Source organism: Callospermophilus lateralis, chromosome 11, assembly GCF_048772815.1.
Source record: "Callospermophilus lateralis isolate mCalLat2 chromosome 11, mCalLat2.hap1, whole genome shotgun sequence".
Lineage (NCBI taxonomy): Eukaryota > Metazoa > Chordata > Mammalia > Rodentia > Sciuridae > Callospermophilus > Callospermophilus lateralis.
In genome coordinates this window covers 43255363-43281609 of record NC_135315.1, presented here as the reverse complement: position 1 = coordinate 43281609, position 26247 = coordinate 43255363, and the positions used below count along the sequence as shown (strand labels likewise).

At 35.0% G+C, this 26247-nt stretch overlaps 2 protein-coding genes across 3 annotated transcripts in view; both read right to left on the bottom strand.

The window, feature by feature from the left end:
- Positions 1-13952, bottom strand: part of Nsrp1 (nuclear speckle splicing regulatory protein 1) — a 43477-nt gene extending 29525 nt beyond the window's left edge. The window contains exons 1-2 of one of the 2 annotated variants that reach the window (XM_076869781.1): positions 13910-13952; positions 12592-12685 (exon numbers count right to left, since the gene is read on the bottom strand). In XM_076869781.1, coding sequence (XP_076725896.1) covers positions 12592-12685; positions 13910-13929 — 114 coding nt within the window. In that variant the 5' untranslated portion in view covers positions 13930-13952. The remainder of the gene's footprint in view (positions 1-12591; positions 12686-13909) is intronic. The other variant, XM_076869783.1, reaches the window with a different exon arrangement.
- A 7529-nt stretch (positions 13953-21481) lies between these two features.
- Efcab5 (EF-hand calcium binding domain 5) overlaps positions 21482-26247 on the bottom strand; it is a 132069-nt gene continuing 127303 nt past the window's right edge. Inside the window, exon 25 of the mRNA XM_076871378.1 lies at positions 21482-21672. Within this exon, the coding sequence (XP_076727493.1) occupies positions 21482-21672 (191 nt within the window). The remainder of the gene's footprint in view (positions 21673-26247) is intronic.

Here is a 26247-nt window from a genome sequence, read left to right as displayed (position 1 = left end):
CAAAAGAAAACCCAGCAAACAAACCATATAAAGTATTCTGATGTAAGTTAATTTCTATGAAGTTAAGGAAAAGCTAATAGATAAAAAATGACATTGTATTCCAGGAAAAAGTAATACAAAATCACTAAACCAAAACATCGCTTTTAACTTAAATGATACAAAGAAAATGCATACTCTAGTTGCCTAAGTCAGTAAGTGGAATAAAAGAAACCATTATTTTCATTTCTTCAAGAGAATACTCATGCCAGACAAAGACTAACACCTACTAAGATTTCAAAATAAATTTTTATTCTAGAAATACCATACCCATTCAAGTAGGTATTTAAATGATAAAAAGCAACATACAAGGGCTCAGTGTTACCCCATAAGCACATGTTGTAAAACTATGAGATTAAGCCCAATACCTCAGAAATTAAAAGAAATGGCAAAATGACTAGTATAGTGAATCAAATTAAATTAAAAAGTAAATTATCACAATAGATGCTAAAAACCATTAACACTCATTTGTGACTTAAGAAATTCTTAGCAAAAGCTAGAAAATGTAGCAAAAACAGCAAATATCACATTTAATTATGAAACTTTATAAGCAATTACCATTAAAAGAACATGACAAGAATGTTTGTATCACTGCTTCTATTTATTTCTGTATTATAATTTCCAGCCAACACAATATAATACACACATAAAAGAAGCAAAAGATGGGCTGGGGTTGTGGCTCAGCGGTAGAGCGCTCGCCTCGAACATGAGAGACCCTGGGTTCAATCTTCAGCACCACATAAAAAAGTGAAATAAAGGTATTGTGTTCATCTACAACTAAAATAAATAAATATTTTTTTTTAAAAAAAAAGAGGCAAAAGAAAGAAATGAGTATGAGGTAAGAATTGAAAAAAAGGACAAAAATACCTTATTTGTAGACAATGACTGTCATAAGAAATTTTTTTAAAAAATCAAAGTATTAAAACTATAGATGCTACAATTACCAACAATATTCATATTCATCAGTAATAATAAGCTAGAAAATTCCCTCATACAATAGCAACAAAAGCTATGAGTATACATAAGTAAAACTAACAGAGTATGTGTTATTTTTATGGAAGAAATTATAAAATTTACTAAAAGGTATTTAAAACATCTTAAAGAAATAAATCATCTTTATAAATGGAAATACTAAATTATTTCAGAAAGGTATAAATTACGTCTGTAATTAATGTATAAATTCAATACAATTCCAATTGAAATACCAGAGTTTTCCACTATGAAACTGAAAGTGACCCTAAAATTCATTTACATAGTAGCCAGGTGTGGCAGAGCATGCCTATAATCCCAACAACTTGGGAAGCAGAATCAGAACAATCACAAGTTCAAAGCCAGCCTCAGAAACTTAGCAAGGCCCTAAGCCTTGCTAAAACAAAATAAAAAACAATTTACTTAAATATTCCAAGGCAATCTTTATTTGTGATACTGGGGATTGAACCCAGGGGCACTCTTCCACTGAGTTACATCTCCAGCCCTTTTTTATTTTTTGATACAGTCTTCAATTAGGTTGCTGAAGCTGGTCTTGAATTTGCAATCCTCCTGCCTCAGCCTCCAGAGTACCTGGGATTACAGTTGTGTACCACTCTTGTGTGGCTGACTCAAGGCAATTTTAAAGAATAAAGATAAGGCACTACAGTGAAGAGGTCAAGAGAAAACAAGTCAACGGATGGCTTTGTAGGCTAAAATTAATAATTCTGGTCTTGAGTAGGGTATACTATATTACCAGAAATGTGTGAAGCCCTATGTGAGACCCTGAATTCAAACCCCTGCCAAAAAAAAAAAAAAGATTTTGGTTTTTATCCTAATAATACTGGGAAGTCAATAGTGATTTTTAAAACCAACAAGATCAGGGGTGGGGAAATGTGGCTCAAGTGGTAGCATGCTCGCCTAACATGCGTGAGGAACTGGGTTAGATTCTCAGCACCACATAAAATAAAATAAAGATTAAAAAAAAAAAACCAACAAGATCACTTGAAAGTATGCAAAAAGGTATAATAGAGCCTTAAAGACAACCTGAAAGTTACTGAAACTAGCAGAGCATTGGACTCTAAAAATTTCCTTCCATAAAAGCAACAACAACAACAAAAAGTTAGATTCAACTTTTTTAGAACTCTTGAAAATTAACCAAAAGCTTACAGTAGTCCATGGGGTACTTATTCAAGAAAAACCACCTGGGGGTTGGGGATATAGCTCAGTTATTAGAGTGCTTGCTTCCCATGCACAAGGCCCTGGGTTCAACCCCCAGCATCGACACCCCCCCCAAAAAAAACAACCCACCCACCCAAACCAGCTGAACCTTAGTCAGAACAGTGAGTTTTCTGGTGTTTTTAATTTGCTCTAGTTCCTAGTTCCATCATCCCTACACCCCACCCAGTGACATGGTAGCCTATAAAACGTCCACCATCATGAAGAAAAACCAGCAGTCTGGCAGCCAGTGCCAAACAGCCTTTTTTTTTTTTTTTAATATTTATTTTTTAGTTTTAGGTGGACATAATATCTTTATTCATTTTTTTTATTTTTATATGGTGCCGAGGATCGAACCCAGTGCCTCATGCATGCTAGGTGAGTACTCTACCACTGAGCCACAACCTAAGCCCCAAACAGCCTTTTTTTCCTGAATGTGTCTGTCAAAAACAACTGGCTAAAGATGTAGCACCGTGTAGAGCTCATGTGCAGCATTAACAAGGTCCTGGGTTTGATCCGCAGCACTCTGAAAATGCAACAAACCCTGAATAGAGGGGAAAATTTTCCAGAGTTGTCACATTATATAACTTTAAACTTCAAATTAAAAAAAAAAATAAAAAGTACGAAACTTCCAAAGAACAAGAACAAACTATGTTCAAAGAGCTAAAGAAAATCATGATAGGAAGAACTAAAGAAAACAATGTTTCATCAAATAGAGAACACCAATAAAGAGACAGCAATCATAAAAAACAAAACAAAATTCTGGAGTTGAAAAGTATAAGGCTTATGCATTCTATTTCACAACCAAAAAGACTTTAAAGCATATAGATATAATCAATCAAGACTCATAAAGCAACTTTACGTATCTAAAAGGACCCAAAATTAATACCACTTCCTTCCTGGGAAATAATAAGAATTTCTACCTCATCTCATCTTCACAATCTGGGTTTTCTCAGCTACTTCTGTAATGCTGTTATCTACTGGGAGAAAAAAATAAGAGGAAAAAAATTCTCTTGCCATCTCTCCCACTCATAAAAGAATTTTATCATTTAGTGCATCCCTTTCTCTCCTTTTGCTTTTTCATTCCTAGACAGCGGGTTAAAAGAATTAATTTTTAGCAAAACTGCACAATTACTTTAAATCCTTTACTGCTTAAGCTGCAAATTTAGATTTATTCAGTAGGAATAAAGTTTAGTAGCATGAGAAAAGTTAAAAAATTCTTAGCCATCATTATAATAACCTAAATTTCCTGACATTTTCAAAAGTAATATGCTTTGTCATGTCTATGTAAAATTATCATTTTATTTGAACTATACCAGACTATCCAGAAAAATAGGAAATTATTTGATTATAACTGATGAAAAACCACAACTAAAACACTTTATTGATTCAGATGTATTATAATGTTCAGAGAGATTAAAATTTAAACTTTTTCTTACCATTAGCAAGCCAACAAGCTTCCAGCTAAAATAAAATTAGCTTTTCATTGGAAAAACAAACCTATGAAGACCACTTTCTCAAAGGAAAAAAAAAATTAATTTTTTTGCTTTTGGTAGTACTGGGGATTGAACCCAGGAAGATTTTACCACTGAGCTACACCTCAAGACCTTTTTATTCTTTGAGACAGGGCCTTGCTAAATTACTAAGGCTGGTCTTGAACTTGTGATCCTCCTGCCTCAGACTCCCAAGTTACTGGCATTACAGGAGTACACCACCATGTCTGGCTCAAGAAATTTTCCAAAGATTGGACTTAAAGTGGAGAAAGATTAGGAAACAGTGAAAACAATAAAAGAAATCCCATAATTTATTAATTCTTCTTAGGGAATATACAATTATGGTTATCTTTTTAAAAAGCAGTCACTCCCTTCTATTGTGTAATCCTATAACTTGTTATTGCTTCTTACTTTGGGAATATACAATTATGGTTATTTTTTTAAAGCAACATAGCCTGCTATTTTCAAAATTATAATCATAAAATAATAAACACAATTTTGAAAAACAAAACTCATACTGCCACTCTAAAGAGAAAAATCATTTTCATTTATTATTTTCTACTTACCTATGCATATAACTTTATACAACTATTCATATTCAATTTTGCATTCTGCTTATTCCATTTTATGTTTTTAAATAGTTATCAACATTCTCTTAGTATGTTTTATGTTAAGTAAATATATTATTCCCGCTTGTATTTTAATGTGATTTGGAAACTAAATCCTCCTACTGAAAATCCTTAAAAGTCACCTGAGTTTTTCCTTAAAAATAATTTGGATGGGTTGGGGCTCTAGCTCAGTGGTACAGCGCCTGCCTAGCACATGTGAGGCACTGGGTTCAATCCTCAGCATTACATAAAAATAAATATATTGTATCCTTCTACAACTAAAAAAAATAGGAGCCAGGTGTAGTGATACAGATCTATAATCCCATGCTGAGATAGTAGGCTTCCAAGTTCAAGGCCAGCCTGGGCAACTTAATGAAATCCTGTTTCAAAACAAAAATTAAAAAGGACTTGGGGGTGGTAGAACACTTGCCTACTGTGTGCAAGGTTCTAGATTCAACTCCTAGAACAAAACAAACAAAATAAATAAATAATAACAATGATAATTTGGGAAATAAAGTATAAAAAAGTAATTGTTTATAGTTTACTGTCTACTATCCTTACATTTTGTTTTTGTTTGGGGACAGGGTCTCCTAGTTGCTTAGGCTGGCCTCAAATTTCCAGGTTCAAGAGAGCCTCTCATTTCAGCTTCCCAGATAGACTGGAATTATAGACATGTACCACTGTACCTGGCTACCTATGAAAAAAATTTTGTTATTTCACGATGAATTTAACAGCTATACATAATAGGTGATATCTGTACTGCTTTACTTAGCCATGCTTTCACTGTTGAAAGTGGATTGACTTAAAATTTTGCAATCATAAAGAACTCTGAGATACTTTTGAGCATGTATAAATTTTTAAATAGATTTCAAAATCTATTTTTGAAAGTATTTTTATTATTATTAGAAGTATTTTTATTATTTTTAAAAGTATTTGCTATTGTATACAATGCAAAAAATGACAGTGCATGCTGTCTTGGTTTACATTTCTTAAACAGTAAGATTAAATATTTGTAATGGTCAGCTGGGCATGGTGACACACACCTAAAGTTCCAGCTTCTCAGGAGTCTAAGACAGGAGGATTCAAATTTGAGGCCAGCCCAGGCAACTTGGACTTTGCTTCAGAAATAAAGTGAAAAGGGCTGAGGATGTTCAGTGATAGAGCACTTGCCTAGCACATGCTAGGCCCTGTGGTCAATCACCAGTACAGAAAAAGAATAGACAGGGATTTTAGTGTTATTCTTCTAGTATTTAGTGCTTTACATCTTATGAAAATGCTGAAGTTGTAAAAGGACTACATTACAGCTTCTGAGTAAATTCATACATGATTTATGTATGTGTGTGCATAAATATACACACACAAATACACATAAAACCAAGTTCATAAATTTTAGCTGTCCTGTTTAACTTAATATTAATAGTCTCTCTTAAAAAGATCAGTTTTCTCTGAGAGCAATAATTTTCAGGTTCTAACACATCATATCTTTACAAAGAACATGAATTATTTTGCATAACTGGATCTCAAAAAGTATACTGCTGCCTAGAAATAAACATTTCAATTGGCAAGATTAAAGGGAAAATTCATTATTTTGTCTGAAAAATAAACAAGCATTTATCATAAAATTAACATCAAAAACAAAGTTTCAAGTTTAATCTTTCACCCAACATCTAACTATACTTGTCACTGATTACCTTACAATACTTATAAAATTTCTTTTATCACAAGTACTTTTGAGAATAATCATATTCAAGGGCTCAGCAAATTATAGGCCACTGGACAAATCAAACTCACTCATTTTTTTGTTATTAGGGTTTTTTTTTTTTTTTTTTTTTTTTTTTAATGGTAGTGGGGACTGAACCTAGGGGCCCTCGATCTCTGAGCTACATTCCTGGCCCTTTATTTTTTGAGGGTCTAAGTCACTGAAGTTGGCCTCAAACTTGTGATTCTCCAGCCTCTATCTCTAGGCTGTGCCCAGCTCCACCTGTTTTTGTAAATAATTTTTTTTTTTTTAAATGTTTGTTCAGGGAGCCTACATCATGGGAACAAATTTTTACTCCTCACACTTCAGATAGAGCCCTAATATCCAGAGTATACAAAGAACTCAAAATTAAACAATAAGAAAACAAATAACCCAATCAACAAATGGGCCAAAGACCTGAATAGACACTTCTCAGAGGAGGACATACAATCAATCAACAAGTACATGAAAAAATGCTCACCATCTCTAGCAGTCAGAGAAATGCAAATCAAAACCACCCTAAGATACCATCTCATTCCAGTAAGATTGGCAGCCATTATGAAGTCAAACAACAACAAGTGCTGGCGAGGATGTGGGGAAAAGGGTACTCTTGTACATTGCTGGTGGGACTGCAAATTGGTGCGGCCAATATGGAAAGCAGTATGGAGATTCCTGGGAAAGCTGGGAATGGAACCACCATTTGACCCAGCTATTGCCCTTCTCGGACTATTCCCTGAAGACCTTAAAAGAGCGTACTACAGGGATACTGCCACATCGATGTTCATAGCAGCACAATTCACAATAGCTAGACTGTGGAACCAACCCCAATACCCCTCAATAGATGAATGGATAAAAAAAAATGTGGCATTTATACACAATGGAGTACTACGCAGCACTAAGAAATGACAAAATCATGGAATTTGCAGGGAAATGGATGGCATTAGAGCAGATTATGCTAAGTGAAGCTAGCCAATCCCTAAAAAACAAATGCCAAATGTCTTCTTTGATATAATGAGAGCAACTAAGAACAGAGCAGGGAGGAAGAACAGGAAGAAAAGATTAACATTAAACAGAGTCATGAGGTCGGAGGGAAAGGAAGAGAAAAGGGAAATTGCATGGAAATGGAAGGAGACCCTCATTGTTATACAAAATTACATATAAGAGGTTGTGAGGGGAATGGGAAAAAAATAAGGAGAGAAATGAATTACAGTAGATGGGGCAGAGAGAGATGGGAGGGGAGGGGAGGGGGATAGTAGAGGATAGGAAAGGTAGCAGAATACAACAGTTACTATTGTGGCATTATGTAAAAATGTGGATGTGTAACCGATGTGATTCTGCAATCTTTGTAATGTTTTGAATAACCAATTAAAAAAAATAAATAAAATTTTAAAAAATTCTTAAAAAAGGAATTTATAAAGCAAAAAAAAAAAAAAAAATGTTTGTTTAGTCTTTTTAGCTGTAGGTGGACACAAGACCTTTATTTTATTTTTATGTGGTGCTGAGGATCGAACCCAGGGCCTCACGCATGCTAGGTGAGCACTCTCTATATCCCCAGCCCTATAAATAAAATTTTTATTAGAATATATTTATTACTCATTTTCAATGTTTACATGTACCTGCCTTTTGATTTTAATTCTGCACATGACTTATGGTGTGAAATTTTAACTGGCAGCATTATGTGGACACTCAGAAAGTTTCAGAATTTAGAGCATTCTGAATTTCAGATTAGGGATGCTCAATCTACTTATCTGGCTTATACAATAAAGTCAATTAAACCACCTGAATTAACTTTCCTGATTCTTGGAAGCTAGTCTAGATGTCCAGATCCCAGCTCACACTCTAGTATGGTGAAAAAATGCACGCATAGACTTTTAACACAAAATTTAAAATGCTAAGAGCTGTAAGAAAAGAGTGTCAAAGAAAGGAAAAATTATTTTCAGTGGGGAAAATGAAAGCTTACAGGAAGTAACTTTTGAATCAGGTTTTGAAGGATGGCTATAATTTGGACATACAGAGTTGTAAAAACTTATGCTGTGAAAAAAAGCAATCTGACAAAAATTACCACCAGCCAGTATACTTTGCACGGAGAAGCAAAAGAAATTGCTAATAAGTATTTTAGGGCTAAAGCATTAAATACAATTAAGTTCAGGAGCTGGGGAATAAGAGTGATTAGAAGTATTTTAGGAAGATCAATCAGACAATAATATTTAAAGTGAATGAGAAATAAGTAATAAAGAAACCATTTATAAAGGTGTTAAAATAATCTGAGAAGTAATAAAGATGACAATCATGGGATTGGAAAAGAAAAGACAGTATGGAGAAACTGGAATAAATACATTAGTATGACAGCAAAATCACTCAAACATTGATGATCACACAGAAGTATCAAAATATTCTCTTATTCAGCAGGCAAAAAAACTTTAATTTCCCTTGCCTTTGAACAAAGTGATAATTATTTTTAATTAGTTCTGATTATTTTAAAGGGAAATACTTAAATAATTAAAAGACTACCATTTTCCCATTTCAAACTAACCCTGAATATAAACATTTAACAAAAAACAATTCATGTGCTAGGGCCCCCTCTGCTGGACCACTGGAGATAAAATGTGATCTTAAATTGGATCGTTGAGGCTGCTGGTGTTGTATAGCTCAGGGGTAGAGCACTTAGCTCACAAGTGTGGGACCTGGGTTGGATCCTCAGCACCACATAAAAATAAGCAAACAAAATAAAGATATTTAAAAAAAAAAAAAAAAGAAATGAAAAGACAATTCACAGAATGGAGCATATATACTTGCAAATCTTGTGTTTAATAAGATACTCGTATCTAGGATACATAAAGAACTCTTATAATAAAATAACAACCCAATTTAAAAATAGGTAAATGATAGACATTTCTTTTTAAAATTTTTTAAATTTTATTTTTAGCTGTAGACGGACACAATACCTTTATTTATCTTTTCTTTTGGTGGGGGGTAGTAGTGGGGATTGAACTCACGGGCACTCAACCACTAAGCCACATCCCCAGCCCTATTTTGTGTTTTATTTAGAGACAGGGTCTCACGCACTGCCGTTGCGGAGGCGCCTTTGGATTTGCGATCCTCCTGTCTCAGACTCCCAAGCTACTGGAATTAAAGGTGTGCAGTCACCGTACTCAGCTTATTTATCTATTTTTATATAGCACCAAAGATCAAACCCAGTGCCTCACACATGCTAGGCAAGTGCTCTACCACTGAGTCACAACCCCAGCCCCAGACATTTCTAAACAACCAAAAATTTCATCAGGAAAAAGGAAATTGAAACCATAATGAGATACCATTTTACAGCCACTAGAAGGTTATTTAAAAAGAAAAAAAAAGGGTTGGGGAGGATGTGAAAATGCTGGAACCCTCAATGCTGCTTGATGGAAAAGTGAATGGTGTAGCTACTTCGGAAAACAGTCTGGCAATTCTTTAAAGATAAAATGGTTATCATATAAATTAACAATTCCACATACATACCTGATTACACGATATAAAGAAAAACACATGTCCACCCAAAAACCTATATACAAACTGCTATACAAATATATATAGCAAATGTTATTTATTTATAATACCCAGCTACTGGAAACAATTCACATGTCCACCAACTGCTGAATGGATTAAAAAATTGTGGTATATACATACAGTGGAGCATTATTCAGTAATTAAAAAAAAAAAAAAGTTGCCTGCATGAGTCCCTGGCTTCCACGCCCACCACGGGGGTGGGGGGGTGGGGAGAGTAAAGAAGAGGAAAAGAAATAAAGTTGTGATACATGGTACAACTTTGAAAACATTATGCTAAGTGGAAGAAGCTGGCCACAAAAGGTGCATAATCACATTTATATGAAATTTCCAGAATAGGCAAATCCATGGACATAGAAAGTTGATTAGTAGTGGCCAGGGTTTGGGGGTAGGGAGAATGAGGAGTGATCTCAATGGGTCCAAGTTTATTTCTGGGTGATGAAGTATGTTCCAAAATTAGATGGTGGTGGTTGTACAACTTTTAAACACCAGTGAATTGCAGAATTACAAGGGTGAAGTATATGGTTTGTGGATTTTATCTCAATGATTTTTTCAGGGGTTGGAGGCATAAATTGAACTCAGGGGAACTTAACCACTGAGCCACATCCCCAGCCCTTTTAATGTTTTGCTTTTGAGACAAGGTCAAAGCTAAGTTGCTTAAGGCCTCACTAAATTGCTGAAGCTGGCTTTGAAGTCTTTTGATCCTCCAGCCTCAGCCTCCCAAGACACTGGGATTAAGGTGTGCACAACTACGCCAGGCTTGATGATATTTTAAAGGGGGAAAAAGACCAGAAAAATCTTGTATAAAGATAAAAAATACAATAAAGGATAAAATGTCTTTCTTATTTTTTAAAAAATATTTTATTTTTTTTAGTTATACACAATACCTTTATTTTGTTTATTTGTTTTTATGTGGTGCTGAGGATCGAACGTGCTAGGAGAATGCTCTACCGCTGAGCCACAACCCCAGCCCCAAAATGTGTTTCTTATTAAACTACAAATTGGCTAAACACAACACTATGCAGATGAGCCACAATTTATAGTGTGGTTATCCTGATAAATCCATAAGCTGAAAATAAATCTTAAGTCAAAAATATATTTAATACACCTAACTTGAACATCATAGCTCAGTAACACAGTATACTGTAGATGGGTTGTTTACTCTCATGATAGTATAGTTGACTGACACCCTTGGATTAATATCTTTGCCCACCATCACACAAGAAAGCACTGTACAGCTGGCCCAAGGAAAAGATCACACTTCAATGTATGATTTCTACTGAATGTTTGTTGCTTCTGAATTTACGATTCATAAAGTCAAAAAATTCTAAGCCAGTGTATATTAACCTCCTCCAAAAAAAAAGTTATAAAGGTGTCACAAAGAATAAAGCACACAGGCTACAACTACAAAACTAATCAATTCTTAACCTATATTAAATATTTATTGAAACAACAAAGTATCTAGAAACAAAAAATTCAAGTTGTAATTAATAACTTTCTAAATATGCTATTTGAAAATAATCTAGCTACCTACACAGATTCAACTAGAAATCTTGACTCATTTCTTATACTCAACTATTCTTAAAGTGTATGAGGAAATAAAAACAGAAAAATAGAAGAAAAACTTACATAACTATTAAAGGGAAAAAATCCATTTTCAGTAAAATGTGATTCTATGATTGCATGGATAATCTCACTGACATACTTAGGAAAAAGAAACCAGACATAAAAAGGGTACCAATCCAATGATTTCCTTTATATGAGATTCTCCAACAGGGAAAACTAGTGATAGAACTCATAAGCAGTTTCCTGGGGCAAAATGTGGGAAGGTAAATTCACTGAAGCGGGGGCATGGAATTATGTACAAACAAGAAGCTCTACATCTTGATTAGGGCAAAAACATTTATCAAAATCATTTACCTATATATTTAAAATCTACAGATTTTTATTACGTGTAAGTTCAACCTCAATTTTAAAAAGTACGATTCAAATATAGCCAATTTCTTCAAAAGAAGAAAATATCAAATATCTATCTATACTACTATAGTTAGTAAAAACTGAAAGAGAAGCTATTTTTCTGCCAGAGCAAAAGGGGTACCAGATGAACTGATGCAAAGGTTTTAAGAAATATAAAAAATACAGTATTAGGAAAAACAGACATATAGCTGTTTCTGCTAAAAACTAGGTTTCTCAAAAAAATATTGTTATGGATGCTACAACAGAAAATTTTCATATGGTATTATTATTGTAGTACATCAACAATAACTGTATTCACTACTGTAATTTTAACTGTGCAATTAGCTTTAGCAGACACTGAAGAAATAACCACAAAAGTAATACCAGAAAGAACTGTTACTCAGTCATGCTAGCTAGAGGATGGTTAACAAATTAAAAATGACTTTGCTAATAAACTTTCCAAGAAATGGTAACATGTTAACAACTCACTCCTAGGCTGCATGCCCTGCCATTACTAGGGATTGAACCTGGGGTCACCACCTGCATGCTAAGCTAAGGAAGCATTCTACCTACCACTGAGCTACAGCCCCAGTACCACCTTCTTTTTTTTTTTTTTTTTTTTTTAATTTTGAGACAGAGTCTAAGTTGCCCAGGCTAGCTTCAAACTTGCAAGCCTCCTGCCTCAGCTTCCCCAGTAGCTTGGATTATAAGTAAATGCCTCTGCACCCAGCTCCTAGGGATTTTAATAGCAATAAATTTGTTACCTCAATTTTAGTTATCAGAAAAAAAATTTTGTATTAAATCTTAGAGCAAATGAAGTTCACAGCTTTAGGTTATAAAGAAAAAAAAAACCTATTAGGTTATAAAGAAAAATGAGTGGAGCTTTTCCCTTTAAACATTCCTTTTGAGAATTCTGTAAATTATATTCTAAAATACTATTCACAAATAACAAACGCAAAAACATCTATATCACAAGTTAAGATTTTATAAAATTTCTATTTCCGATATAGGAGTAAAACATAGGTTCCCTTACCTCATCATCATCATCAGAATCATTCCCAAACACTGAAGGTTTTTGCAAAACAGGGCGCAACTGCTGTGTTTTCTTTGGCAAAATAAGCCCATACCTGCATTTTTTTTTTTTGAAATAGAAATTACACCATTATCTTTAAATGTCAAAAAATAATACATCCACTACCTCTTCCAGATGAAGTTATCAGGTCAAAATATGTCAAACGGTCTACAAAAACAAACACACTTTTTGATTTTCAGTAACCTCAAAATTCCAATATGCATTACGATTTTACAATTTCTATTCCAATTATCTGTAGACTAGGGCCAAAGTCAAATATCATTTTTGTCAAGGAAGAGAAATAAATGAAAAGATCAGAAATGCTTCAGATGGTGAAGTGAAAGTAACATAAAAAAAAAAAAAACCTATACACACACACATATATATATTAGTGGAAAGCTCAGTTCATGTCTGCTAAAAATAAAAAAAAGCTAAATTAGCCTCGAGATCTAACAGGAGTCAAGAAAACAACCAGACTTTTTTTCTCCTGCGTACTTCAACAGCTTTTAAGAAGTTATTAAATAATGTAACGCACGAAAAAATTTAAAAATTATTTAACTAAGAAATCCAAATAGCCACGAGCCAAGTTCCCATTACAGTTTATTAAGCTCACTTGCTTTGTCTTGGAGCACCTAAGAGAACCACCCCATCAGATTCAACTCATTTAGTTTCTCACGTGTTGGCCTCTAAGATGCGGAGATCACGGAAACCGCATCGAAAGTTAAGGATTACAGATCAAAGGTAAAAACTTTTAAGTACGTACAATATTTCTCTTATGCGGCAATGTATACACCAATTCCCTATATGCCTACCCTTTTCTGTGGCTTCTCAGCACAACATTCCTAAAACAAGAAGGGAGGGCGGGAATCAGGACTTGAGCTTCTGCCAAGGAGAACAAGGCCCTCTAAGGAAACCAGGAATTGTCTCTTCTTAGTGCTCCTGAGAGAGCATCCAACCGGGGAGAAACTCAAGCGCGGGGTAGGAAGCAAGACTGAGGGGCCTCAGACCGAGCTTTTGGAAAATAGAAAAGTCTCGCTCTCTGCCCCTCAGCCTAACTTCCTTTATTTCCTCACAAGTTTCTCCCTCAAACTTCGGGCTTCCATCCTGCAAAATGTATGGGGGTGGGGAATCTAGGTTGCAGAGGATTTCTCGCTTTCCCCCGTCTCTATCCCTGATGACACGGCCCCTTCACTTCCAGCGCACTTTAACTCCTCAGCCAAAGACAAAGTCGCCGTAGCTTTTCATTCCCCAGCCTGACCCTAACTCCCGGATCACTCACTGCCTGCCCGGAATCGCCATCTTGCTCCTGTCTCCGCTGAACGTGGCCGGCGACGACGTGACGCTGACGCCGACGCCGTCACGTAAACTCTCGCGCGGTTTTGGGCCGCCCGGAAACGGCTTTGCGGTTGAGTCTATTGAGTCACTTTCGCATTCCTGGGAACTGGACTCAAAACTGCCTGTTTCCTTCTGGGGCTGACGGCTGCCTCGAAATCAGTGGGAAGAAAGGAAGGACAAAATTCTAGCCCAGTGATTCTCAGCGTGATCATGGAACCAGCAGTATCAGCATTTCCAAAGATATTGTTAGAATTACAATTCTCTGTTCCCATCCCAAACAGTGAATCAGAAACTCTGGGGTGGAGCTAAGCATCCAAATTTTCATGAGAGCGCTGGGTAATTCTAAACCTCGAATTTGAAAAACGCTACTCTAGCCCGTGTGTGTGTGTGTGTGTGTTTTGGTTGGTGTTTTTTTTTTCCCCTTTCTGAGTGTTAAGATTTAAATATAACTGGCTCAGGATAATTAGGCAGAAAATTAAAATATGTATGCTGATAACAGTATTGTTTGTGGTGCCACTGGGTGTAGGCATCAAGATCACATGATACTTTTTGTTTTGTTTGTCAAGGAATAGAAATAAATGAAAAGTTTAGACATGCTTCGGATGGTGAAATGAAAGTAACATTAAAAAAAAAAACTATACACATACATCTATATTAATGGAAAGCTCAGTTCATGTCTGCTAAAAATTTTAAAAAGGCTAAATTAGCTTCGTGATCTAATAGGAGTCAAGAAAACAACCTCCACAATCCATCTGTATCCACGCACTTCTGGCTTTTTCCAAACTAGTTTAAGAGCAGCCGAAGAGATAGATTTCAATTACAGAAAGATTGATTTTGAAATCTCCAATCATGGATTTGTATGCTTCCTCTTTTAATTCTGTCAGTTTTTGGTTCATATATTTTCAAGTTAGGTTAATATTGTGATGTCCTCTTGTGTTAAATTTTACTAAGTGACCCTCAGGGCTAGATTGTAACTCAGTGGCAAAGTGCTTTCTTAGCATGCCTGAGGTCCTGGATTCCCTCCCTGTCATTGGGGGAAAAAGAAAGTTTTTATTCATTCCTCTCAAGTCTGCTTTGATATATAACTAGCTTTTCTTTCTTTCCTTTTTATTTTCTTTTGACTGGTGATTGAACCCAAGGGTGCTTTACCATTGAGCTACATTCCCACCCCTTTCTATATATATATATATATATATATATATATATATATATATATATATATATATATTATTTTTTTAGTTGTAGTTGGACGCAATACCTTGATTTATTTTATTTATTTTTTATATGGTGCTGAGGGTCGAATCCAGGGCCTTGCACGAGCTAGGTGAGCGTTGTACCACTGAGCCTCAACCCCAGCCTCCTCTGTCTATATTTTGAGATGGGGTCTCACCATGTTTTTGGTTTTAATTTTTTTTTCACCATGTTTTTTGCGGACCTTGCTAAATTGCTGAGACTGGCCTCAAACTCTTGATTCTCCTACCTCAGCCTCCTTAATCACTGGGATTATAGGCGTGTGGCACTGCACTTGGCTTGCTAGCTTTCTTTTTAAATTATTTTTATTATATTTTGCTGTGCTGGGGATCAAATCCAGGGCCTCATGCATTCTAGGCAAGCACTCTACCTTTGAGCCATATCCCTACGCCCACTAGCTTTCTTTTGATTAAAATTAAAATGCCATATTGTTTTCCATCCTTTTACTTTTAACCTATTATTTATATGGTACTTGTATTGAAATTTTATTTTAATCTGTTTATATGGTACTTATATTAAAATTGGATCTCTTGTTGTTAGGATATAGTTGAGCCTTCCCTTTTTTAATCCATTCTGATAGTTTCTTCCTTTTAAAAGGTGTTTCCAGGCACAGTGGTGGACACTGTAATCTCAGGGACTAGGGAGACTGAGGCAGGAGAATCACAAATTTGAGGCCAGCCTCTGCAATTTTGCTAGACCTGTCTCAAAATAATACAAAGGGGTTAGGGATCTGGACAGTGGTAAAGAGCTTCTGGGTTCAACCCCCATTTTTATTACCCCAGCCCCCCAAAAAAAGTGTTTAAAACATTTTCATTGAAGTGATTATAAGTATGGTTGCTATTATTTGTATTTTATTTTTCCTATCTTTTTTCTTTTCTATCCTCCGCTCTCCTCTATTTTTGGCCTTCTTTTTGGCTTAATAGAGAATTTTTTATGATTCAGTTTAGGATCCAATTTCCTTTGTTGGTTTATTAGACATAATTCTTTGCTTGTCATTTTTATAAAGTGTTGTTTAAGGGCTTCTAAGAGACATCTCAAATTTGTCATAGTCTACCTTCAAGTAAGAACATGCTGCTTTAGAGGATGTAGCTCAGTGGTACAGCACTTGCCTAGCATGTTGGGGAGCCTCTGAGTTCCATAACCAGCACCAAAAAAAAAAAAAAAAAAGTAAAGAAAAATCACTTTATGTACTGTGTAAGAAGCTTACAAAAATATATACTTCTAGTGGACCCAGTGGAACATGTGACTCAGGAGGCTGAGGCAGGAAGATCGAGTTTGAGGCCAGCCTCAGCAATTTAGCAAGACCCTGTCTCAAAAAATAAAAAGGGTTGGGGATGTAGCTCAGTGGTAAGGCCCCTCTGGTTCAATCCCCAATACCCGCCCCCCAAAATTTATTTATTTATTTATGGCTCCTTTGTGCTATTATTCCATATTTTCTTTTGTTATGAATTGCAAAATAAATTGTTATTATTTTTAAAAAACAGTCAATTATTTAATTTTACTGGGAATTGAACCCAGTACTACTGAGTTTTATCTCCAGGCCTTTTTATTTTTTATTTTGGAACAATGTCTTGCTAAGTTGCTGAGGCTGGCCTTGAACTTAGATTCAGTCTTCCCACCTCAGCCTCCCAAGTCCCTGGGATTTTAAGTGTGAATCACCACACTGACTCTTTAAATCTTCTTTAAAAGCAACTTTACTGAGATATAATTCACATACAGTTTACCCATTTAAAATGTACAAATCAATGGCACATATTCAAGGACTTGTACTGACATCACCACAATCAATTTTAGAATACTTTCAGTACCCCCCAAAAGCAAACATGTGCCTGCTGGTCACTTACATTTCCCCCCAAACCCTTCAACCCTAAGCAACCACTAATCTGCTTTATTTCCATAGACTTGAAGTTCTATCAGTTTTTGTATTTTGAAGCTCCATTACTAGATGTATCAATGCTTAAGATTGTCATGTCTTCTTAATTAATTGACCCTTTTCATTATGAAATAATCTTCTTTATCATATTAATATTCTTTGCTCTGAAATCTACTTTTGTGGTATTATTTTAGCTGCTCCAATTTTCTTTTGATCTTAACTCCAGGAAAAGTGAAAAGATGTACAGGAGTGAAAAATTATTGCGATTTACTCTATGGCTTAACCCTAAATAGCTTATATAATCATGTTAATGTAAATACTGATATTGATCTGTTTTAACTTAAATGACAATGTAATAATGGAAAAATGAAGGGAAGTTATGTGTGTGCACGTATGCTAATAGGAAAACACTAAGAAAGGAGCTAAATCTTTATATTGCATACTGGGAGGCTAATAAATATTTCCTAATTTGATGGGACAACAATAGCCACACAGCATGTTATTTAGCAATATGGAGGTCAATATCAAAACTACAGCCCAAATAGGGGTTGGCAAACTTTCTGCATGTAGTCAGATAATAAATATCTAGGGCTTTGTGGGTCATATGGTCTTGTAAACTGCTCAAATCTGTCCTTAAAGTAGGAAAGTAGCTATAGACAATATGGGCAAGGCTATTCCAATAGAACTTTATTTGCCTAACAGGCAGCTGGCCAGATTTGGCTATTTACTAACACCTAAGCTAAAAGAATTGAAAGTAGTTGAACTTAGAAGAAAAGAAAATAGGAATGAGGTGGGACTAGGAAATGCTCTGGTCTCAACAGATCTTTGCCTAATAGGATGCCTCTTTAAACTGTGAACATGTGTTACTTTGCTTAAAATAAAAAGAATCAATAAAGAGTAAAAAAAAAAAAAAAAAGCCCCTGACAGGACTGTCTACCTCTTACTTGAAAAGAATGGAGAACTGATTATACAAAATTACTCATTAGGGAGCCCAATATTCTGGATAATGTGAATTTTTGAATTGCTGTATTGAGTGTATTCTCCCATTGCCTTAGGGATACTGTAATGAACAGCCACTCAGGAACCTCAGCAATTTAGTGAGGCCCTGTTTCAAAATGACTAAAGGGCTGAGGATATAGTTCTGTGGTGGAGCACTCCCTGGATTTAATTCCTAGTACTGAAAAAAAGAGTTGTTGTTCTTCCTTGGCCATAGAAAGCCATGAGTATAAAAGAAAGTGATCTGGAGAGCTCATACTACACAGTGTCATTTTACTGATGTTCTCTGGGGGAAGAGCCAGTACAAAATCCAATTAACCTGCAGCAATGGGGGGTGGGGGTTTGTTCCCCCAAATTATAAAAACAAGAAAACTCAAGACAAGGAAACCCAATAAGACCAGTGATTTCAGTGGTAGGGCAAACTGGCCAATACCAGGAGAGTTAGTGAGCACTGGATCTCAAAAGTGATGATCTACTGATGCCCTGGGTGTCATCTGATGGGAATGTTCAGTGGAACAAGTGACTCACTGAAATGCATTGTAAATACTGGAGCAAACCGTGCTGCAGAAATATAAGCCACCAGATGGCCTTCTGTGTGACCCCAGAGCAGCATGGCAGTGGAGATGACCACCTCTGCCACAATGGGAGACAGAGCCAGGGACAGCTGCTGGCATTCCAGGAGCTACCTGCCTTTTTCTTTGTGACTAAGGCCACGTGGCTACTTTTACTTGCAGGGGAAGCTAATTATTATCACTGTGGAAATACTGCAAGGTTCTGTCTTTTGTTTCCAGATATATGTACTTGTGTCTAGGTCAATAATCATAGAAAGAGAGGATTATGTAGCGTTTCCCAGCTTGCCAAGTCCTTGGCTCTTGATCTGCCCTTTGCCATGAACATTTCATAAATGTGTTAAGATGTTTTACACAAATGATAAGATTTATTAATGTGGACATTTAAGGGGTAAGAAATTGAAGAAATAAACAAGGGTATTTTTCCCATTATACATCAGTATAAGTCCTGTCCATCAGAAAAACATTAATGATGGACAGTTTCACAGAAATTTTTATCCATATTTCTTTGTCAGCTCTGTGCTTCTAATCCCAACAAGCAACTTGGGAAAGTGTTTTAAAGGTTGAAGAAACGTGACATTGATTGTTTGCTTGTTTTTTAAAGATATAATGGTGATTGCAAAAGTTAGATTTATTTATTGTGTAAACTTGGGTCCAAGATGAAATTTTTAATCAGCTTATGAACAATCATTGGTAAGTTGGATAATATAGAAAATACTTTTTTCCACACAATAGTTGCTGATGCCTGTCCATCCATTAACCATTTATGTGTTATTAATATAAATTACAAGAATAAAATCATAAAAATCCAATTAACCTAGTCAAAATTTTGAAATATATGCAAATATAAGAAACTGATAAAGCTATGACCAGTGTAATAAATGGATTTAGATATAATCTACATTGAAATTTTTATCAAGTATAACTAACATTCTTCTCAATTAAAAAAAAATCAGCTCTCTGGGCTGGGATTGTAACTCAGTGGAAAAGCGCTTGCCTAGCATGTGTGAAGCACTGGGTTCAAGTCTCATCACCACATATAAAAATAAATAAAAGGTCCATCAACAACTAAAAAAAAAAATCAGCTCTTAGTGTTAAAGAATAGTACTTTACTTGAATGATAGTTAAATAAATATTTTTAAAAATATTTATTTTTTATTTGTAGTTGGACACAATACCTTTATTTTTATGTGGTGCTAAGGATCAAACCCAGAGCCTCCCACATGCTAGGCGAGCACTCTACCACTGAGCCATAAGCCTACCTTGGTTACCTAATTTTTAAAGTATTTTCTAAAAGACTGATAGTATAATTGTCAGCTTAATAAGAAATTTGGAAAATGTTAATAAAATGTCTGAGGTGCTAGGAAAGACGATGAACTAAAAATCCTTTTTTTTTTTTTGAGCAGGCATTGAACCCAGGGGCACTTAAACACTGAGCCACATCCCCAGCTCATTTTACTTTTTTAAATATTTGAGACAGGAACTGGTTAAGTTGCTGAGGCTAGCCTCAGTTTCCCAAGTTGCTGGGATTTGGGGCATACACCAATGTCCTGGCTCTTATTAGCTTCTTCACCCACTTCTAAGAATACTAGCTGTTGAGAACTGGGCAACTCATTCTTTGAGCCTGTTTTCTCATTTATAAGTTGGAGATAATATCATGATACCTACTTTACAGATTGAGAGGATCAAGTGAGCTAATATGTGAAAATACTTCAAACAGGTTCATGCACCAAAATTTTTGATATTTGTTACCATTAAGCCAGAGGTCATTTAGTTAGTTACCATGATAATGGTTAAAAACAGTATTCTGTAAAATCTTCCCTTCCTCACTGCCTAAAATGCCATTTGTATTCACAGTGAACTCTTAATAAGCTTGTTCTGAAACCATCTGGATGTGTGCTATCAGTTTAATATCTTCAAGAACACTGTTCCTAGAAATGTTGCAAATCTCCCAAAATGCCCTCCTCCAAATATGAAATAGGCTCACAGGTTAAAACAGGGCATGAGATCATCCAAGAGATGAGAACTGGTAATAACACTGCCATCTTATCAGAAAAGGTTAAAAAGAGACCTCCAATCTCCAATTATAAGATGTTTAGAACATATTACATTTTGTCAACCTAATAAAGAAAATAAAATTTAATTTCCCAAAATTTTATTAAAAATGGAAACTTTCATCAGATATCTTATTGCAAAGATGAAATCTCACAGCATAGCAGTAAAGTTTGCTTTAATAACAAGCTGTAAGCAAATACTAATTCTTTTTGTAGTTCTCAAACTTGAGAGGTTTATGTCATTTAAAAAGAAATGCTGTTTTCTTTTTTGCCATGAGTCATGGACAAACATTTTTCCACAAGAATTTTTGCTCATTAAAAAAGAAAAGGGGAAGGGGAAGAGGTAGCATTCAATTTGAGTCTTTGAAAAATTAGAAAAACAATTTCAAGTCCATTTCTTAGAATCTTTATTTGGTTCCCTTTTGATGTAAAAACTGCCATTTTTTTCCTAAGTTGTCCCTTAAAACGTATTAAAAGTAACCACCCAATCATCTATAGTAGTTTCATGGTATACACAAAGTTCAAATGAAAAGGGAACTTTCAAATATATTCTATGATGTACTAAAATACTTTTGATTATGGCTACATTAACTGGATATTTTTTAGATAAAATTTCTCCTTAGGTAGTACTTCTGGATTTAGAAAATGCTGAGGTAAATGTCCAGGAGCAGAATATGTCTATGTGGCACTTCTTTCCCAGTTGAAAATATTTTATAGTTACACTGAACATGAGTGACCAATATATTCTAAATCCAGTACCATTTCCATTAACATTATTTCTTTGGCAAAGGTTCCCCAGGCATTTTTGCATATCTACTGCTGTCAGACTTGGAGGGCAATGGAGGTATAATAGCATTATTAACTTTTTTGCTTAGTTGCATAAGAGCTAAACAGACGTGTATCCAGTGATACAGAAGTTCAATGACGGTATTACCAAATTTCCATACTTCAATTCGGGAATGACCTGCATCAAGGAAAAAAAAAAAAAAAACCCAAGTTAGTGTGACTAGGTTTGTAATTTTATAATTAAAATGATTAAATTCCAATACTATGATTAAAGTTCATTAGATACATTTGGAGTCAAAACCATAGCAAAATCTTATTTAAATATGTAATTACAAGAATATGGATAGATACATTTTGATATATACAGACAAAGGAATACTGCACAGCAACAGTTAACAATTAAACATTAATAGACAGCTCAATCTCAAAAACATATTGAACCCAAAAAGTCATAGAATATTATGTACATTTGTATATAATTTAAGAAGTTTAAAAATCTGTAAAAAAGTATTTATAAGTTCACAAGGATGTAGAAAAAAAGAAATCATGCATGAAACTGATAAATACCAAATTTATAATAGTGTAATGAGAAAAGAACAAGATCTGGGAGAGAGAGAGAGCATCAACTGTTCTTACGTTTTCTATCTTTAAAACTGTCTGACTCAAACATGGCATGAAGTTAAAGTTGGGTATAGAATATAGCTTTGTAATAATTACACAGGTATTAGTCCCTAATTAAAAATTATTTTTAAATATACAGTTACTCTTCACAGATTTTTAAAGTTGTTAAATTGAAAATTATTAAACTGCCATTCATAAAAACTATTTTTTCTAGGAGTCAATAACTAATATTCAGACAGAATGGTCCAGTGGAAAGAGTATGTGCTTTAGACTTGAGCAAATCTGGATTTCAATTTTGATTCTACTCCAACTAATTCTGTGACCCTAAGCAGGTCATTTAATTGTTCTAAACCTAAGTTTCTTTTTCTGAAAAATTGGAGTAGTACCTCAGGATTTTTATGAGGATTAATAAGAAAATATATATAAAGATCGCTCCCAGGTCTGTTTTATTTTCATTATTCATAGTAGTTAACTCAGTGTCTAAACCAATAAATAATTGCTTATTGAATTGAATAAACCATTAAATGTACTTCTAATTAAGAGCTTTAAATATAAGGTCTTCTGTCTCATAACTTATCTATAATAATGACAATTACCCATTAGGATTTAAAAACAGAACACTTTATTTCCCTGTCTTCTACCAATACAAAGAACAAGTTTCCCTAAATTAGGTTTAGCTTTCCTATAGTTATGAAGGTACTATTACAACAAAAGTTACAATGTATGAAAAGAAAGGGACATAAAATGTGGAAAACATTCACAAGTCTCCATTTTTATCTGAAGCTGACTTTAAAACGTGAGTTCAATTAATTTTCAAAGATTCCTTTTTCACACACACATGCAGGCACTGATTTGCTCATTAAATTGTAAGTGTTCAATAAATGTTGAGTTGAAATAACATTAAAGAATAATTTAATTTGGTTTTTCAAATACTAAAAATTTTTCCAGATTAGAGCTCAATAACGTTAATGACAATTATGAATAAAAACAAAACCAGATGCAAGTCATGAAAACACATTAAAAATATCTGATACATTTCATTTAATGGGCAATATTAGACCAATCAAAATACATACTTGAAATATTTAGGGTGCATTTGTAATAACTGATCTTTCTTTGTACTAATTAGCTTCCTGGAAACTTTATAAGGTAATGCTACAGGTTCTAAAGATTACTTTGGTCACCTTAATGTTTGAATGTTATGATTAAAGTTCACCGTTTGACACTCCTAAAACCAGTCCTGATTTTCCAGATAAAACAGCGTCTGCTGCTCCCCACAGCTTTATTGTACCTTTCCTGAATCCGCATTAAGAGCTTTGTTCCACCCATGCCGGCCTCAGTGTTCATCCAAATGAACAGATCCCTGTCTACAGCCATTATGAAGCTTTTTGCTATCTCCATGGTGATTTAAGGACATGCTGATGGGGAGAGAGGTCGCTCCCTTTCACAAGCCTCGGTTGCTTATTTCCTGTCTTATTGTTACCAGAGACAAAGCTCTGAACCCATTGGGAGGTGGTTCTTGTTTCCTGTCTTTTCCAGAGATTGATGCCTTAACAACGGGCTCTAATGATTCTCTAAGGATGCCTCCTGCGCGCTGCTGGGTTCCCCGTTGACGGTTGAGCGCTATTGCCCTCTTGTGGTGGTTAGGTTAACAGCTCTTTGCATGTTGGCAGAGACAGCTTATTCGCACAAATTTAGAAATTCTTTCACGCAAATATATTACTTTTATTTCTTTTATAATTATAAAAGATTAAGGGAGTTTTTGCTTTTCCTTGGCAAAGATTATAGTAAGTATTTAAAAAATAATTATCTTTTAATTATAGGCGGACACATATCTTTATTTTATTTTTATGTGGTGCTGATGATCAAACCCAGTGCCTCATGAGTGCTAGGCGAGTGCTCTAGCCACAATCCCAGCCCCTATAGTAAATATTTTAATTCATCCAAGCTATAAAGATTTCTAGGTCAAACCTTTGAATCTGTTCAGGGATCCATTCAGAAAACTTTTATTATAGTATTTTTGCAGGTTTTAGTTTAATCAAAGTTTTAATTGCATAGGGATTTATTATGCTGGAAACACTAGGTTATAAAAAGGATGTTTTAAAATTAAAACTCCATTTATGAATTACTGCATTAACACTGGATTAATTAATTTAAATCCTTTGGGGATTATAGACAATTAGCAAAAATGGGCAAAGCAAAAAGAATGAAGTATGTAAGCTTCAGGTTTGAAAGCTAGTTTGTAACTGCTCCTTTTAACTACCAACTAACTCATCAGCAGCAGCTTTTCTTGAATGCTCCTCTCCTTCATCATTAGTTCTTTTAGTTTTAGTTCTTTTATTTCCATTGATTTACATGCCATAAATCACTCAACATTAATGCTGCACTCAATGAGGGGAAGGTCCATATAATAATATATGTGTATGCAAATTTCAATAGTTTTTATGTAGGCAAGGAACTTATGTTTGCCATGGAAGCTGACCACTTAATCTGTTTCTGTTAATTTAATGTGGTCCCAAACTCACTGTATGGTGCTGCCTCCCAGGCATATCAGGAAAAGAATCAAAGTTAAATGGGGGAGGTAAAAACACCTTTTTCTTGAGTTTATCAAAGTTTGGGTGGAAGTTTTTTCCAAGATGAATACTGAGCTCTTGCAGGGTACATTAGTTTCATTCCTATTGTAGGCATAATTTCAGTAATATCACCTGTACTGGCTTTTTTCCTGATGTAGCTATAAATCAAAAGTGTCAAATGAAATCAGTGTAATTTATCTTTACAAAAATTCGCAGTTTAGCCAGGCACAGTGGTGCATACCTGTGTAATTCCAGCAACTTGGGAAGGTTGAGGCAGGAGGATCATAGGTTCAAGACCAACCTGAGCAACTTAGCAAGATCCTCTCTCAAAACAAACAAACAAACAAACAAACAAAAAAAAAAAATAGAAAGGGCTGGGTTATCTTAGTGGTAGAACTCCCCCAGGTTCAATCCCCGGTACCACATGCACACACAAAAAATTTATAGTTTAATGCAGTGACCTTCAAATTTTTGATGATGTACTTTAATTCTTCAAGTAACAAATGTTGACCACATACCCCAAAATATGATTAAAAAAAAATTGTAGATGGACAGACTGCCTTTATTTTATTTATTTATTTTTATTTTTATGTGGTGCTGGGGATCAAATCCAGTGCCTCACACACTCTAGGCAAGCACTCTGCCAGCAAGCTACAGCCCCAGCACCTCACATATATGTTTGTTTATTTATTTTAATTTGGAGGGAGTACTGGGAATTGAACCTAGGTGTGCTTAGCCATTGAGCCACATCCCCAGCCATTTTTAAAAATTTGTATTTTGAGACAGTTTCTCAGTAAGTTGCTTAGGGTCTCACTAAGTTGTTGAAGCTGGCCTTGAACTTGCAATCCTCCTGCCTCAGCCCTGAGTTACAAGGATTACAGGCATGCACCACCAAACTGGGGATTGATTCCACGGGCTTGTAACATGCTAGGCAGATACTCTACTGCTGAGCTACCTCCACAGCTTTATTTAAAGAATTTTAAAAATAAATAGAAATTATACTCTGATGAAACAAAACTATTATGAACAAAAGTCCTATGATATTATGTTTGCATATGATATTATTTTTGCATTTCAAAGGTAACATTTTTCAAAATTTTTAGACACTGCCACTTCACTTTGGAGACCACCAACTCAAAATATGAAATGGATAATCCTTTTCTAGATGATTAATGTGCATTCAGTTTTCTCCCTTCTAAAATCCTACTAAGACTGATGTAAAAAAAATATCACAAGGATGAGGAGATCAGGAAAAGAGGAACACCAATATTTTGCTCCTACTCCTGTCTTCTCAGAGCCACAACCAACTCCTCTCCCATCCTCACGCTATCAGACGATCCTGCTTCCAACTTCATTGCAAAAGCTGAAGCAATAGAAGACAACCTCCCCAGTCTCACCAGCACATATACCCACTTATTCCCTTCTGCACCACTTACTCTATCCTGATCCTGTAATCATAAACCACTTCCTCAATTGGTGCACCAGATGTAAGGTAGTTGTACAATTCATTGTCCAAGCCAGTACACATTTTTTTTTTTTTTTTTTTTTTTTGGGACCAG